Source organism: Chiroxiphia lanceolata, chromosome 1 (genome assembly GCF_009829145.1).
Source record: "Chiroxiphia lanceolata isolate bChiLan1 chromosome 1, bChiLan1.pri, whole genome shotgun sequence".
Taxonomy (NCBI): Eukaryota; Metazoa; Chordata; class Aves; order Passeriformes; family Pipridae; genus Chiroxiphia; species Chiroxiphia lanceolata.
In genome coordinates this window covers 111,531,003-111,548,109 of record NC_045637.1, presented here as the reverse complement: position 1 = coordinate 111,548,109, position 17,107 = coordinate 111,531,003, and the positions used below count along the sequence as shown (strand labels likewise).

The 17,107-nt window shown below is 40.6% G+C and overlaps 2 protein-coding genes across 5 annotated transcripts in view; one reads left to right on the top strand and one right to left on the bottom strand.

The window, feature by feature from the left end:
• Positions 1 to 13,383, top strand: part of DNAJC13 (DnaJ heat shock protein family (Hsp40) member C13) — a 55,971-nt gene extending 42,588 nt beyond the window's left edge. For all 4 annotated transcript variants that reach the window (XM_032674584.1, XM_032674539.1, XM_032674484.1 and 1 more), the window contains 15 exons: positions 430 to 543; positions 878 to 994; positions 1,532 to 1,709; positions 2,775 to 2,866; positions 3,251 to 3,350; positions 3,815 to 3,889; positions 4,009 to 4,121; positions 4,536 to 4,705; positions 5,075 to 5,117; positions 6,014 to 6,187; positions 7,214 to 7,393; positions 7,634 to 7,774; positions 8,279 to 8,422; positions 9,210 to 9,309; positions 12,539 to 13,383. In XM_032674584.1, the coding sequence (XP_032530475.1) occupies positions 430 to 543; positions 878 to 994; positions 1,532 to 1,709; positions 2,775 to 2,866; positions 3,251 to 3,350; positions 3,815 to 3,889; positions 4,009 to 4,121; positions 4,536 to 4,705; positions 5,075 to 5,117; positions 6,014 to 6,187; positions 7,214 to 7,393; positions 7,634 to 7,774; positions 8,279 to 8,422; positions 9,210 to 9,309; positions 12,539 to 12,636 (1,839 nt within the window). In that variant the 3' untranslated portion in view covers positions 12,637 to 13,383. The remainder of the gene's footprint in view (positions 1 to 429; positions 544 to 877; positions 995 to 1,531; positions 1,710 to 2,774; positions 2,867 to 3,250; positions 3,351 to 3,814; positions 3,890 to 4,008; positions 4,122 to 4,535; positions 4,706 to 5,074; positions 5,118 to 6,013; positions 6,188 to 7,213; positions 7,394 to 7,633; positions 7,775 to 8,278; positions 8,423 to 9,209; positions 9,310 to 12,538) is intronic.
• Positions 13,384 to 14,789: 1,406 nt separating this feature from the next.
• ACAD11 (acyl-CoA dehydrogenase family member 11) overlaps positions 14,790 to 17,107 on the bottom strand; it is a 30,137-nt gene continuing 27,819 nt past the window's right edge. The window contains exons 18-20 of the mRNA XM_032674795.1: positions 16,157 to 16,273; positions 15,627 to 15,736; positions 14,790 to 15,142 (exon numbers count right to left, since the gene is read on the bottom strand). Coding sequence (XP_032530686.1) covers positions 15,028 to 15,142; positions 15,627 to 15,736; positions 16,157 to 16,273 — 342 coding nt within the window. The 3' untranslated portion in view covers positions 14,790 to 15,027. The remainder of the gene's footprint in view (positions 15,143 to 15,626; positions 15,737 to 16,156; positions 16,274 to 17,107) is intronic.

Sequence of the window (17,107 nt, the reverse complement as noted above, 5' to 3'; positions counted from 1 at the left end):
TAGAATAGTATTTGCAAAACAAATATAGGAACAAAGAAGTTGAGTTAATTGTTGAAGGCTTAGATGATGGAGAGTAAAGGCTAAACTTATCTCTTTAAAAGTGGTACCAAGGAAGTCATCTATAAAGAGATACTGCAGATAGTTGCTGTTCACTACCAAAAATAGATGGAGAATCTGAAGTAAATGTGGCTCAAAGCACAATAAAGAAAAAACTGTAATATAGATTGTACTGGACCAAATAACTTGTACATACTGCTTTTCTAGTATGCTTTTCCAGTATGGGAAACTTCACACTTTCAATTTGGTTATGTAATTGGTCTCATTGCTAATGAGAGTGGATTAACTAACATCGTGAAACATGCTGATTACTATGCATAATGATCGAAAACTGTTGTAAATGTTACATCATGTAAATTCCTTACTTCTTAGACTCTCAAGATGCTTAACAGTAACACAGAGAACCCCTACTTGATCTGGAACAATGGGACAAGAGCTGAACTACTTGAGTTTTTGGAATCTCAACAAGAAAGCATGATTAAGAGAGTAAGATACTTCTTACGTTAAATCCCACTACTGTTTTTTTTAAACTGTTCTGTGTTTTGGTACTCCCCCTGTGATGCAGTGTTATAATTAATACAAATTTCCATTGTTGACTACTCCTAAGTCACTTTCTTCATTCAGTAGTTTTTAAAAGAAAACAAAAAACCCTAAGAGTTTGCTTGTTTATTTCTTGTTATGTTTCAATCTGAGCTTCTGACTTTTGCTGAAGCATTAAGTTTTCTGCTCAAGTATTGCCTATTTCATTATCGATTATAGCTTTACACTTTCTACAAGATGATTTTCTGTCTGAGCTTTTGCTGCTTATCTCTGCTTAAAGGGTGATTGTGACAAGAGCTATGGATCTGACTTTGTCTTCAGTGACCATGCAAAGGAACTTATTGTGGGAGAGATTTTTGTTAGAGTCTACAATGAGGTCCCTACCTTCCAACTAGAGGTGAGATGTAGCTAAAACCTTCCTGTTGAAACTAGTGTTTGGAATGCTGCTAATTCCTGTTTATCTGCCAGTACAGAATGGAGAAAATACAAAATCTGATGGAAACTTTCTTCAAGACCAGTATGTTATGAGACATGCCTTTACTGGAGCAGAAGAAATTAAAAGAACTAGTCTGCACTAAGATGTGCTGCTTCAGATGTCTTAATGACTTTTCTCTACAAACTTGTGCTGCAGACACTTGAGTTGCTTCAGTAGTTCCAGGCAATGGTGATTCTGCCTAGTGGCTTTGCAGTCCATCTATATCTATGGGCAAACATATATGTGTTGAAGTAGTGGCAGCCTCTTAAGGGTATGTTTAGACAGAAATAGGATAAATGTCTTCCTGATGTTGTAGTGATTAAAGAGAAGTGTTTTCTGTCTGCCTGTCTAGAGAAAGGGAATATGTGAATTGTAGGACAAGTTATTTGGATACATTTTCTTCTACTGGGAATACTGTTGCATCACAGAGCTAAAAATGCTCTCATCTCTACTTTAAAGCTTCCTAAAGCATTTGCTGCGAGCCTTTTGGATTACGTAGGCTCACAAGCACAGTACCTTCATACGCTAATGGCAATAACACAGACTGGGAAAGTAGAGTCCAATCAACATGGAGATCGGTTACGGAGAGTTGAAATGGCCCTGGAGGCTCTCAGAAACGTGATAAAACACAACCCAGGTAGGCTTAAAATGGAACTTACTTCATATACCCTTTTGTGGACAACCTTAAAAATTGTGGACCTCTGCAGTCTTTATCTTCCGCTGAGAAGGAAGCTTGTTTTGCTGGTTAACAGGCTTTAACACTGTTGATAAGCCATATAGGCTTGTTTATTTTTAACTCACCTGGAGAACGTAATCAGTAGATGTGTTAAAGTTTTGTGTGAAATTCAGGCCTTATCTATTTTCATCTCTGAATCACTAGATTTTAACTGTGATTCGAGCCTGCTGTTGCCAGGAACACTTAAGCCTCCTGGATGAAATTTTCTGTAATCCTTCGAAGAATCTTTAACTGATTTTTTTTTTTTTAAACTTCCTTGCATCAAAAAGAACCTCTTTGAACAGAGTACTGCATGTTAGTAAACACCTAAATGTCATTTGTGTTGGAGCCTTGCTAAAGCAGGAGGAAAAGATGCTTTTGAGAGTGGGCAGCTAATATCAGCAAAAGTTTATGAGCACATACCAACATACAGACTGGAAAAGCCTAAGACAAATGATTAGGACACTCTCTTTGCTAGTTCTAAAAGGAAATCATGCTACTATTGTTGCTTCTAATAACAGGTGATTAAATTGTTCTCAGACTGGATATTCTGTGTTTACAATTACAACCCTGAAGGCAGCTGTTACTGCTGCATATAGCAACCCTGCTCTGAGTTGGGACATTCTGAAAGGGCAAGTGAATTTGAAGACAAGTACTGATGATCAAGGATAAATAAAATGATGCAATTTATTACTTGCATTCTTACAAGAACTAGCTCAGTTACTTACTTCAGAGTGAGGAAGTATCCTCTGCTTTTGGAATATCGTTGATCTGAGACTCTGTGGAAGGTAGATTAATAGAGAGGATTTGAAAATTTTCTGACTCTTTAGCAGATGCTGTCCTGTACGAGCTGTTACAACTATTGTGGCAGATTGTATAAAGCCATGTAGTCTTTAACACCTCTCTGTAGAGCGAAATCTGGGCTTGGGATGGCCTTCAGTGAGTGCTTTGGCTAACATGAAGAGTAACTTATTTTGTATCTTACAGGTTCTGAATGTGAATGCATAGGTCACTTTAAGTTGATATTCTCCCTTCTGCGTGTTCATGGAGCTGGCCTGGTGCAGCAGTTGGCTCTGGAGGTAAAAAACTAAACCAACCAACCAAAAAAACCAAATAAAACAACAACAAAACCAAAGTACCCTAAACCACTAAACCTGTCTAGATGTTCTACACAATAACCATAAACAAACCTGATGGTGTAACTGTTAGAGTACCATCTAAAAAATATCAAGATTGGAGTTTTAAGGTGTCAATTACTCCTCGGAGAAACATGTGATAGCTTCTTGCCTGAGTCTTTGCTCCCTTCTTCCCTGAGGAGACGAGACAATTTGGTGGCAGGAATAAATGTTGTAAATAGCAACTCTATTTGCCAGTGAAGTGACTGACTTCACCACACACTGCATTTTCTGGACAGTGTCTTAAAAGCTGGAATATAATCAAGTGTTGTTTCTGATCTTTTACAGGTAGTGAACATAGTAACAAGTAACCAAGAATGTGTTAACAACATTGCTGAGTCAATGGTTCTCTCTAACCTACTGGCACTCCTGCATTCCTTACCTTCAAGTATGTATTATATGATTCTTAAGTCTTGCAAGGTAAAGGGTTTCCAACTCAGAAATTAATTAGAATGCAGCTGGTTGAGCTTACCACTTGAGTTTTAGGTTAAAACCCTAATCTTCTTTCAGGGAGGATGATTTAAAAAAATGTTCTGCCTAACTGGTTTCTTGTCTTAAATGCGTGAGCTGAAACATCGGGTATTCTGGTTGGGTTTGAATTGTGTAGTGTTCCACTGACTAATTATTTTAGGGAATTTAGGTAGTAAACATCTAATTATGAAGCTATGCTGTACTAGAATATATGATTGATTTTTGACATTCCTTAACTAATTGGATTTAGCCAGAGTAAGCTTGCAATTGTCATAAGCTTTGTTGTTTTGATACAGCTTTCTGTTCAGATCAGTTATGTTCATCTTTTATTAGTTCATAATCTATATGACACAAAGTTTTTAATGCTTTCTATTTTGACAGGTCGGCAGCTCGTCCTTGAAACTTTGTATGCTTTGACATCTAGCACAAAAATAATTAAAGAGGCAATGGCAAAAGGTACAGTACTACACTGAAAGCAAATGTTTCTGCAGCACTGGATGTAAAATAGATACTCTTTCTTCCTACTACTTGTGAGTAGAAAAAAAATTGAATGTTTTTCTAACTCTTTGTTACAGGTGCTTTAATCTATTTACTAGATATGTTTTGCAACTCCACACATCCGCAGGTCCGAGCTCAGACAGCAGAGCTCTTTGCCAAAATGACTGCAGATAAGCTGGTGGGTCCAAAGGTAAGGATAGTAACAGCTCATGTTGGAACTCTCTTTAAAGACAAACAAAAAACCACTCTTCTCTGTCTAAAATGTTCATGTGAAGAGCAATCTGGCTTTTTCAAATAGTTAACCCTTAATCTGCGAGCAGACTTCTAGATGTTGTTGTATTTACTGTAACTACTATAAGCAGTTTGGTTTCTATTTGTATTGACTTCAGCGTTAGAGACCTAGATTTCAGACCTGTCATTGGTTATTGCTATTTGAAATGATGGCACTATTTTATTTTGTAGTGTTCTGTTCTAGCAGTTGGCAATTATAGTACTACAGATAATTGGACTTCCTGGAGTTCTCTGTGTTTCTATCAGTTGGTTTGTCCTGTCATTTAGTTTGTCTTATGATATACTAAATGTCAATTCTGTTTATCCTTTCTAGGTTAGAATTACACTAATGAAATTTTTACCTGGAGTTTTCATGGATGCCATGAGAGACAACCCTGAAGCTGCTGTTCATATCTTTGAGGGAACTCATGAAAATCCAGAATTAATTTGGAATGACAGCTCCAGGGAGAGAGTATCAACAACAGTTCGAGAAATGATGCTTGAGTATGTGAAGACCTACTGACACAGTATATCCTTAACTGAAACATTCTTAGTGGCAGTAAACCAGAGTTGCTGTAGAAGTGTCAGACAAAACTCTGCCTGTAAAAAGTAGAATCATTGCAAGCCAGGCTTCAGTGAAAAGAAACTTGTTCACTGTTTGTGTATTGTACCTGTAACTCAGTGATGCAGGTGCAGTCTGTGCATAATCCAGGTATTTGCTCACTGCTGTAAGAATTGGAGGGGGTCGCAATGGGAAGAAAATGGGGTTTAGAAGCTGGGATGGCTTCACAGTGATGGAGGGAGACTGAGGTGTCAAGTAGGGAAGACAACTGCTTCTTTTACTGCTTGTTAAAACTTACTTTCTCTTTAAAGGCACTTTAAACTTCAGAGGGACAACCCTGACACCAACTGGAAGGTAAAAGTATGCTGTTTCTGCTTTGAGTCCATCCAGGGAGACTATAAGCCAGCTGATAATAGATGCATGACAGGCTCTCCTGTTTAAGTACCAACAGGAATTTACTGCTGTGCTATGAATGTAACTGTTTGTAACTGAAAACATAGCTGTTTTGATGTTTTCATTACTAGCTGTACCTTGAAATTAGACACTTACTGGCAAAACCACTGCCAATGTGCTCTGAATTTTCGGATCATTCAGGTCATTCTAAAACGCATCAAAAGTCAGCAACAAAGAATACCGGTTTGCTGGAAAAAGTCTTGTCACTACATAGCTGTAGAAAACTTGCTCTTGGTAAATGTTCATAACTTTAAGTCACCAAGTCTCAAAATATACTGTCCTTTGCATCAGGTCAATAAGTGAGGTGTTTCAGTTTGTCGTATTTCCCAGTAACTGTGAATGGCCAGACATGACTGCCTCCCAACAGTGCTCTAGTTCAACATTAAACCAATTTCTAAACACATGCAGGGTAGCTATTTTGATCCAGGTGAGAACTGGAAACTTCCCTAGGGTAATGGTGAGAAACCTCCCCCTGAAGTGGACAAGAAAGGAAGGAAAGGGCTGTTGTATCATCAGCCTTGCTGTTGGCACTTCTCTTGAACTAGGGTTTACCACTGATGCAGTTGTAGGTTCAGTTACATTTTTTGAAAGAAAAGTTCACTGTAGTAGTACTGCCTGAACTGTTCCTTCTAATGTCATTTCTTACCTCATGTTCCTTCAAAATGAAGTGTTTATTGGTCTTGCCCAGCTCTGTTTCGGAAAATACAGTGAGTTAGTGACCCTGACCATGTAGAGAAACAGTTGTTGCTCTCACAAATACCCTCGCCAATAACTCCTTGTACTTTGCAATTCAACAGCTGCCTGAAGACTTTGCTGTGGTGTATGGTGAGGCAGAAGGTGAACTTTCAGTGGGGGGAGTCTTCCTAAGGATTTTTATTGCCCAGCCGGCCTGGGTTTTACGGAAACCAAGAGAATTTCTCATTGCACTGTTGGAAAAGTTTACTGAACTACTGGAGAAAAATAACCCCCATGTAAGATGATTTTTCTGATTCTACTCTTTGAATTTGTTTAACAGTTTTAATCTACTAGTCTTTTAGTGTCTAACTAAGATTCTCACACTTTCTTCCCAACATGAATGGGTTTTTTCATCTGCTTTCTGACTCTTTGTAAAAGCACATTGTTGATACATTGAGGCTACTTTTGAACGTAAGTCAGTGCTTTTAAAGTCCCTGAAGCCCCAGAATTAGCTTAAGTTATGTCTTAGCGGCTTATTTTGCACTAGAGATGAGGCTTAACAAATTAAGTATCTTTTAATTATTTCATGACTGGCTGACTTAAGAAAATGGCACTTGTTCTACAATGTCTAAAAATTTACAGCTCTTGACACTTCTGTTGTCCTCCAACACTGACTTCCCACTCTAGTGTAACTTACATGACCTACAGAAGGCTGCCACCTAACAATTAGTGTAACGGGTAGAGCAAATGTGTTACAGTTTGCATGAGAACAATGTTTAAAATTCAGTTTTTAGTCATATCATTAACTCGTCATTGACTTGAACAGCGTTCAGACAGATTTTTGGTGAGGCTTACAGGGCGGAAATTAACTTGCATGTTGAATAAAACGGACATCCTTATTGCAAAGATGTGATAGCTGTTTGTAGGGGCATGTGCAATACACCCAAGTGTGGTGAGTGCTGCTGCACAGGCTGCAGATGTTCAGGTGTTTAGCCTGAACATCCATGCTGTCATACTTCCACCAGGCAAGTTAGCACATGTATGCACGCAGAGGCTGCAGCCAGACATTGGATTCTCTAGATGCTGGAAATACTGCTTGGGAATTCCCATGTGGTCTGTGTTCATGGAACTAATGAATGTCTGCCACTACTGGAGCTGATAATCATGTTCTTAACTTCTTGTTTTAACAGTTTGAGAGCCAAGTGACATAAAAGCATTAGGGGAAAAATCTACAATGCACAGAAAGTGAGAAATGTTGTTATTATGATGATACATAAGGATTTACTGAGCTATCCTTTGTGTTGATTTTTGATTTTCTGCAGGGGGAAACTTTAGAAACCATTACCACAGCAACTGTGTGCCTGTTCAGTGCCCAGCCTCAGCTAGCTGATCAAGTTCCTCCACTTGGTCATCTTCACAAGATAATCCAGGCTATGAATCACAAGAACAATGCCATTCCCAAAAGTGCCATTCGTGTCATGCACATACTGTCTGACAATGAGGTACTGAATCATTTAAGTGCTTGAGGGGAGAAAAAGCAAACCTGGAATTATTTGTATTGTTGAAAAGGCATTATTCTAACTATAAATATTGTGTAACAGATGAGCAGGGACTTAGAGTTAATTAATGGGGAATTGATAGATTAAAAACTGAGAAATTCATGGTCTTGGCTGACCATATCTGCAGTAACCATTAATCTTGGCACAAAATAAAGTATTCTGGATGTTTCTGTCTCTCTACAGCTTTGTGTTCGAGCAATGGCATCACTAGAGACCATCAGCCCTCTCATGAATGGAATGAAAAAGAGATCAGATATAGTTGGCGTAGCCTGTGAAACACTGAATCGAATGTTTCAGAAGGAACAAACTGACTTAGTAGCCCAAGTAAGTACTGCATTCTGAGACTGTAAAAATGTGGTATTTTTACATTTAGATACATCTAAACTGTTCGGAAGAACAGAGGTACTGTTCAATTTAGATAGCATCTGGGAAGCCTCCTAGAACTTAACTAATATGCTTTTCTTGTTGGAGAAGTCAGTTCTTTATCTAAAATGCAGACCTATTCAAGGATGTTACCTGAGTATTGAAGCTTAATGCGTAGGGTAGTGTTGGCTGGTGTCTGCTGAGAAAGTGTAGTGTAGGAATGCCAGCTAACTCAACTGTGTTTACACCTGGACAGAGCAGAATTGCTGGACAGGATCTTTGCTTTCTCTTGTATTCATATTCAATACATACTCATGTATTCATACAGCTCAGGAAAAATGGATGAGCCTTGGCTTTAGCATATTAGTGATAGCTGTTGACACTTCTCATTCACACTAATGCTAGTAATGTAAACATCTATATGGAACTTCCTAGTCCATGTTAAACATTTGGGTATGTTTGCAGGCTTTGAAAGCAGATTTGGTCCCTTATCTTCTAAAGCTGCTTGAAGGTGTTGGTCTTGAGAACCTGGAAAGTCCATCTGCAACAAAAGCTCAGATTGTTAAAGCTCTGAAATCCATGTCTCGCAGCCTGCAGTATGGGGAACAGGTAGGTACTGATAAGTTTTCATCTGGGCTTTGACATTTGAAGATCAAACTCTGAACATCCGTTGTTTAATTTTCTGCCTGTCATGTGCATCGTTCCACCTAAAATGTTCACATCGTGTAACTACAAAATCATTACATCATCATCTATTTATTAGAAGTTATTGGTTCAATGCATGTGAAGAGCACTAACAAGACAAATTCCAAGTACAGAAATGTTCTATAAGCTAGCTGGCTTCTACTGACAACTCTTCAGAACTTGTTATAAATGTAAATTGCTTTTTTGTTTCCCGAATAAATAGACAAGTGCAGCAGCTTTATGGGTGTGTATTCAAGCTGGTAAAATTGGTCCCAGTAACTGCGCAAGTCCTTGGTGCCTTTCACTTACCCTTGTGTTGAAAGCTTTCTGAAACAGAGGGAAACTGGGGATAGGTCCTTCTTCCAAGTTGTCCCTATCTTGCTTCAGTACAGGAGAAGTCCTATTCTGCCTCAGCTGTAGGTGCGTGGCAAGTGGCTGCTTGCATGGTTGCTTTTCATTGTCACTTAACTGGGGAATGAGAGACAAAGTGAAGCTACTAAATGACTTTTTTTGAGCATTATGTGTTCAGCTGCACAGTTAACATGGAAAAGCAAGTCTCCTTGGAAATGTGTGTGAATTCCGTATCACAGCCTGCACTGCCATGCTCTTTGGTAATCCCTTTGGAATGGTTTGGTTTTAGAAAATGAGTTTATTCACCTAGAACATGACAAATGTCACTCGCTCACTGTGTTAATCTTTTCAATTACTGTAGGTAAATGAAATTCTGTCTCGTTCTTCTGTGTGGAGTGCCTTCAAGGATCAGAAACACGACTTGTTCATTTCTGATACGCAAACAGCAGGATACCTCACAGGTTAGCAACTCTTTCCTGTTTATGCCGAGTCATAATTGCCGAGTTACTTAATTGTCAGACTGGACTCTGGAGATACTGTTTATCCCCAGGATCTAGTGCCATCCCATGGTCTGAACATTCAATGCTGTAAAAATACAGTAAGTTTTTAAAAAATTCATCAAAAGCCAAACTTCTTGTTGATTGAGAATGTATTTCTCTGGGTAGTCTTTGCTGTACCTACTTCTAAAATATCAGAGCAATGGAATCTGGACACTGGCAAGACTTGAAAGTACTCTGTGGTGATAAAGCAGAGATGTAATTGGAACTAATGAATGTGACAGTAGCTTTCTTGCTTTCTCAGGATCAGTCTACTTCAGTCCTAGAACACATGGTTTTCCAAGGTTGGAGGGAGGAACAAACTGTCTTCAAAATCAGTTAGACTGCCTGTATTAATTGGCCATGTGAATTACACGGCTTAGTGTTAGGCAGGTAGTAGTAGTATTGGAAAAGTTGGAATGTTAATAGCTTGGAGTTTGAGGCTGTATTCCAGGCAGACTCAGTGCACTGGCAAGATGGCCTCGTGCCTGTGTTTGTGGAGCTGGTGGCATACACTTGACTGCAGCAGTGGTGTGCCCTGGGTGAGTCCCCTGCTGATGCCACCAAGATCAAAATGGCACCCCAGGGGTGCTGCCTCAGTGCCACTGGCAGTGTAGAAGAGCATTTTAGCTGTGTGTGCCGCACACACAAAGGATAGCAACCGATGAGAACCTTGTTGCTGTTAATGGCATGGTGCAGACACAATCCTAGAACAGTTACATCACAGCAGGTTCTTCCTTCACTCCTGTGCAGCACTTTAGAGAGACACAGTATCACAGTCCAAAACTTCCTATCACATATTTTCAGCTATAGCAAGTAATGACATTGTAGCAAACTTTATCTAAAGCAACACACGATGTAAACTTCTGACTCCTCAGTAGCCATCAGCTGAACAATCATTTGGTTTTAAGAGCTTTGCCTTCCAGGTGATGTTTTAAAGCCCTTTGTGACAAGCCAGTGTGAACACATCCATGTGCCGCATGGAACTTTCTCACCTAACCCACTGTAGGAGTCTTTTGAGCATAACTGAACTAGTGAGGTATAAATCAGATGACCAAAGTTTTTCTTGCAAGATACTAACATGTATTTTAAGAAAATGAAGCAAGAGCTTTTCAGGTCCAGAATTACATGGTCTAGAAGCAGATGCTTAGAGTTTGAGAGTAGGTATATTACAACGCTTGATGCATTTTTCCACACAGGAAAGACTCTGTGCTTTAGCTCTGAACAGGAGTTTTCTGTTTATTGTACCATTTAATGCCACTTTGACAAAGAATACCTGAACACCTGATTCAGTTGGTACTGAATTTCCTTGGTATTTCATAAATGCCATAAATATAGAAATATGAAGAAAATGCTGGGTGATTACTGGCCAAGAATTGCCACTATACCAGATGTGGTCAGGCTTGAGACTGGGGACAGTATAGCTTTCCAATTGCCTTAAGGCCTGTGCTGCTTTTAAATTGCCTAATGTTTAAGTGCTTGCCAATGTAGAATGAAGATGCTGTACAAATGCAAAGTGTAGATGGAAATCAAATTAAAAGCTTTATTTTTAACCTCTCTTATCTTGTATTCTGCCTTATGTCTTGCTTCAAATTGCTTTGCTATTTGCACTTCCCTTGAAACTTCCCTTGCTTGTTTCTCTTCCCTCAGGTGTCTCTTCTCCTTCCCTTCTAACTGGCAGCAGTCCCCTTCACCTGAGAAGTGGGCTTTAGATCTGCTCTGTCAGGCAGCTTGCTAACTTCTGTGTAGCTCTCTAAAGCAGGTAGATACCATCTCATAGAACGCACACTGCACTTGCTGCATTCCAAGCAACAGATGCATGTTATAGAGCTGTGACAAATGTGTGGTCCCAAAGTGCCAAACATTGATAAACTTGCCTTCTTTGAGCACCCAGGAGCACAACACTGATAACTGCACTGGCTGGTACTTGCTGGTACTACACAGGAACTGAACTTCTGAACTATGTTAGGAATCCTCCACAGTGGAAAAGTTTGAGGCACAAGATAACTACGGGGAATTTTTGCACTAGTAACAGTGGGTGTGGCTTTTGGCAGGTGCCACCGGTGAGCTGGCTAAGAGAGGTCCCCTCCTGAAGGCAGAGCACTTTTAAATACCAAAGGACTGCTTGCTTTGCTCTCTTCCTCACAGTAGTAGTGTAGGACTGTTCACAAGGAGACAAACCACGCTCTGATGTTCTGGCTCTGGGGTGAGGAGGAGGGTGGGACAGGAAGGGATAGTAAATTTGTGAGAACTCAGTGAGGATGATTTAAGTGGGGAGAGTACAGGACCCAGCAGAATTCACCATGTTGAATGTTGGCAGTGTAGGCTGGAGGTCTAATACCAAGTTGATCACTGTATCGGTGCAGGAACATGCTGTGGATGGGGGGAGTATTCTACAGTCATTAGTTACTGTTGAAACACCTCTTGCTGCAATGTGAGTTTTTATTGCATTTGTTGAAAGTTTCTATATGACTAAATTTTTAATTCCAAGCTTTTAGGGAGAGGGGCTTTGCCTGCAGTGCAAAACTAACTGCCCCGTAGTAATCAAAATGGAGATTTACTAATTTTAAGGAGCTCTGCATCTCCAGTACATAGTTTGTGTATTCTAAGAATGCTGTTACCTTTTCCTAACTGAAGGCACAAAATGCTGCCTAGACAAGCTTTAGGCAGTTCTGCTCCTTCATGGGGCAGCCCATTGAGCTTCCTTGGAATATGCAGCTGGAAAAAACCTTTACAACCCTGAAAGCATACATGAGGAGCCCAGTAGTGGAACGCATGCCTGAACTTACTTCACTTCCGTGGCAGGGCCTTTCCTTAGCAAAGGAAGGCCACTCCCTCTTTACTGCTGCTTCCATGGCAGAAGGTGAGATGGGTACTGCTGGTGGTTGGGGTTCTTTTGTAACTTATTTGGCACATCAGAACAAAAAACACTGAGCAAGTCCAAGAATGGCCTCCACAAGCTACTCCACTTAGTGGACTAATAAGCCTGAGTTCCTAGTGTTCCTAGATTTCAAAGAATCTTAACAAAAACTCCTAAATGTTCTTGTGTAAGGTGTCTGGTTGACTTAGATGATGTGTTACCAGAGGGAATGAAGCTGTTCAGTCAGCCTGTAGAATGAAAACTAATCGCCAGTATTTGTTTCCTTCCCGAAAGGCCCTGGAGTTGCTGGTTACCTTACTGCAGGGACAAGGTCATCTGTAATGCCCAACGTACCACCCCCAGTAGACAACGACGTGGGAGATGTCAGTTAAGGACTGGAAATCCTTGTGAAAGAGACAAAGGCAGACTGGCCAGTGATGAGGAACTGCACTTTCCTCCAGTACATTGAAGTGAACTTCCTGCGTTTCTGGGTGTTTATGACAGTGTTATTCCTTTTTTTCTATGACTTTTTTTTTCTAGGAAAAAGTCAGTGATTCTAACTACCACACTGTAACACAAGAAAGCACTCTGTGGATCAGCTGAAATGGGTACACAAGAATTTTTTCTTGTTGTACATAAGCACATTTTGTTCCTTTATATTTGTTTACAAGACTGTGAATCAAACTTTCCTAGTTTTTATATTTTATGAATTAGCATGACTGGAGTTGAGCTACAGTCTAGAGGAATTGGGCTAAAATAACTTTGACCTCACCGACCCCCACTAAATGGGCATCCCTTCTTTTCTCAGTCTGATGTGATCACTCCCATTGAACATGACCTGCAAAGGGTTTTGTCTCTGCACCAGTTCACTCATGTCCTTAATCATTAACATTATTATCTTCTTCCTCAGATCAAACAGCATTAGACATTCGTATGTATAACTGGCTTGACCAAATTGACAAAGCTTCAGCAAAAAAACCTTAAAGTTGACATGTTATGTAAGAAATTAGTGTAATTGTGAAATGTTCTATACATTATCCAGTATATAAAAACTTTCTATATTGAGTGTACATTATACAGATCATTCATATGTACATAAAATTTTAAAATAAAGGGAATTAAGAGCCTTGTTAATGAGATAAAGGTGTTGTTCTTGTGTAGCTGTTCTTTGAAGGTGTAGGAAATGAAGGTGGTCAGAGATCCTAATTGGAACACGGCTAAATATGGTCCCTGGACGTTCTTCATTGGAAAAACACATTGTGCAGGTTTTGACAGCCTGGAGCACAACTCCTGAACCACATGCAGTGCAGGTGATTTTGTATTAGAAGTGCTTTTCAGCCACTGACTTAGTAACACTCTCAGCTTCCTAGGAAACATTCTTGGCAGGAAGCAAGAGGAAAGTAAGGTGGATGGAAATGTAAACAAGAATTACTGTTTTCCCAAAAGACATTATAATCTTGTTTTTAAGTATAATGAATCAATATGAGATAAGAAACTTTGTGGAATGCTTGCAGCTCCAGGTACTGTGTATGTGTACCACCCTGACTGACTACCACAGCTATAGCTGGACACCCTTCAGGCTGCAGGCTCAAGGACAGAACTGGCCACAGCCTCACCCCGAAGACTGAGCCAAGCAGAGTGTGTTCTCTCCAAGCTCCAGCAGGGAGGAACTTGGAGGGGGGGCTTGTTTGTTTGCATAAACAGTAAACACTTGCACCCTTTAGTTAAATGTTGATCAGTCCTATATAAGTTGAAAAGTGATTATCCTAACTTTACAGGAAGTAGGGCTACCAACGGCACAATATGCTGGGATCTGCCTGGTTCTGTTCCTGCAGGGGCAAGTTCTCTTGTAAGTAACTAATGTCAAAGAGGATTATTACAGGAGCAGAGCTGAGGAACCTTTGAGAACTTCATAAAGGTGCATTGGGCATAAATGGCAGAGCCTGTTTCGGTAGCAGAAGAGGCCATAAACTGCCCCATGTTCGTCGCTGCTGGTGCCAGCCAAAGCTTCAGCTCCTTGGGGGGGAAAGGTGCCACCTGTGCTTAGACATATTTAAGGGTGGGAGTAGACTGGACCAGGAGACAGGAGGAGGCTTGTGAGTGTGCACAAAAGGAGACAGAAGTAAAGATTCAAGGGAAGACAAAAGGAACACCAATAAGAAAAAGTGTGAGGAGATCCATTTGGAGAACCGCAGCAAAGGAGTAAGAAGCAAGGAGTAGCAGACAAACTGACCTAGCTACATGCTGACCCCAGTCTCCTGTGCTGCCCTGAGCTTCACTTGAGGGGGAGCTGGGGGAAGGACTGAATGTAGCCTTAGGACTAGAAGAGCAGCTGAGAGCAGGAACTGGGGAGGAGAGAGGGCTGGAGTACAGCTGAACTTTGGAAAAAGGAAAGAAAGGCATTACCTTCAATGTTTGTCATTTAACCAAAAACTAAAAGTTCAGCCTAGCTTGCAGTAAACTAAATTGTGTGAGACTTCTGACTCAGAACTGCTTTGCCTACAATGAAAGGATAAAGGGCTTTTGCTCAGAATAAAGAAAGCAGTTTAGGCCTATTAGAAAACAGATTTTATTTAGTGTTACAAAGAACCCAGATAAGTTGTTAGATACTATTCTGCTAATTCTTAAAAGTAAGCCCATGATTCTAAAGTGTAATGATTAAAAGTAAAGAGTGAGAGAAGAATTGCTTCGAGTTTTTGTATTCATTCAATTTTACCTTAAACAACCGGAAAAAACCCCTTTCCTAAATTTTCCATTCCATTTGAGAAGGCTCGATGCTGCCGTTAGATTTTTGCAGTGAGCTTCTTTGACTGGTCAAGCAGTTCCCACCTTGCAATTGTTGAGAGATGAACTTCATCAGGCCCATCTGCCAGGCGCAAGGTCCGGATATAAGCAAACCTGTGTTGGGAGGGCTGAATTAGGGGCAGGTTTCTGACCCTGCCACAGCAACCAGAGGGTCTGACAGTGGGAGCTTTCAGCACTGGTTTTACTACAGAATCCTTCTGACACTGGTTTCTTGGAAAAGCGCTATCACACAGAAGATACTGCAACAAAATCTTCCTGGCAGGATTGAGATGGGTGGGCTGGGAATTCAGAAGTTTTGCTTCTCCCGAAGGCCATAAGGGATAAGATTAATCTTTAGACGCAGATCCTCTTTGCTGCTGGTAAGAACTATTTTAGACCAAGTGCCAGGTTCTGGGGTTTTCCGGTAAGGGTAATTGCACTAAAATTAAACTCTAAAAACAATTGGTTTAAGTTTTATAGCTTAAAGGCATATGGACTATTATTTCAAGCTACCTGAGGTGAAACAGCATGTACTGGTGTTATAAAATGATCTTAGAGGGAATACTTAGAATCTACAGGTAAGTCTCCCTTTACTCACATAAAAGCCAAAGGAAAATCCTGAGAAACTCCAGCTCCACCGCACACTTGAACTGCACAGTCAATCACTTTAAGCACAGCTCGTGGAACAACCACTTTGGTCATGGCTACCTGTAATTAGAAGAGAACTCACAATATCAGTAGTACTTTCATAAGTGAGAATATTTACCTAACAGCTCTACTGAAGATTAGTATCTCACAGTACATTCCTTCCTCTCAGGGTTGGATGAGGGCTCTGCTGTTCCTATTCCCTGGGTATGGTAAAACTGTTTCCAGTCACCCAAAACTATCCTACTATGTTGAAACAAGCAAGCAGTGCTTGAACAGATTCATCTTGAAGTTTCTGAGCTCACTCCCCAATCCTCTGACAATTAAAAGCATATCTTAAGGCTTTCTGTTTTCAACATGAAGTCATACTCTACAATTAGAATAATAATGTTTAACAATATGTTTTAGTTTGTCTTTCAACCAGTTGAACGCACAGATTTTGCAGCCCCCATGTACTAGCTGCAAAAAAAAGAAGAAATTCACCTCTTTTCTTGCTTTTCTGTTGCCCAACATGTCAATCTTCCTGGCTGTTTTCAGTGTGAGCAGACGAGCCTGTTCTATGCTGAGGCGGCATTCGGCAATCCAGTGGGCAACAACTTCCTGCAGAAACCAAAGTCAGCAAGGGGAAGGTCAGTTAATACCTCTGAGCACACCCTAAAGTGCATCTGCTCCTCAGCAGCTGCGTGCTCTGTCAACTTAGAGACACTCGTGCAAATTTAAGGTAGTTTGATGCACGTCATCTAATATGAAAAATAATAAAGAAAACACTAAAAAATACTCAAGATAGAACAATTCTTTTCCTGGCAGGAAAGAATTAAAAGGGAAAACCTGCAGATTCTGGCACACTTTTGAAGTCTTGGTCAGACACACTGCTTGCTGGTCATTTTCCTGAAGGCCTTCAAAGCCTGGTTTTTACTCCCTGCTTTCCTTTACCCACTAACTCCACTCACAGCCCTCTCACCCTGTAACAAGCCCCAGTATAAAACGGTGGGGAGAAAGGGGAGAGGAATTCCTTCTACTTTGCTTAAACTGCTGGTGATGGTGTGTGACAGACAGAGCCAGAACACCTGCAGGGTGGTGCCTGCTGCATCTGCCTGATGATAAATTAGAAGCTCTCTTGATCCAACATGAAGTTAACAGTCTTGGCAGCCCTTCCCGGCTCCTCTTGGCTAATTTCCCCCTGCAGCTAACATACCACTGTAGAAAAAATGTGTGATGCTTGTCAGGGCAAAAGCTGTTTGGAGCCTAAGCCAGCCTCAGGGACACACTTCTCTTGGGGCTCTGGCTTTGTAGCCTTGGTAGGCACAGGACATACAAGCAAATGTACAGCACTTGCTTCAGTGCAAAGTCTGGAGGCTCAGCTTAGCTTGTGCCAACAAAGATGGTCAGAACCAGGGTGGGAGTGTTCAGACATGCTCTTCTGCCTGCAGCTCC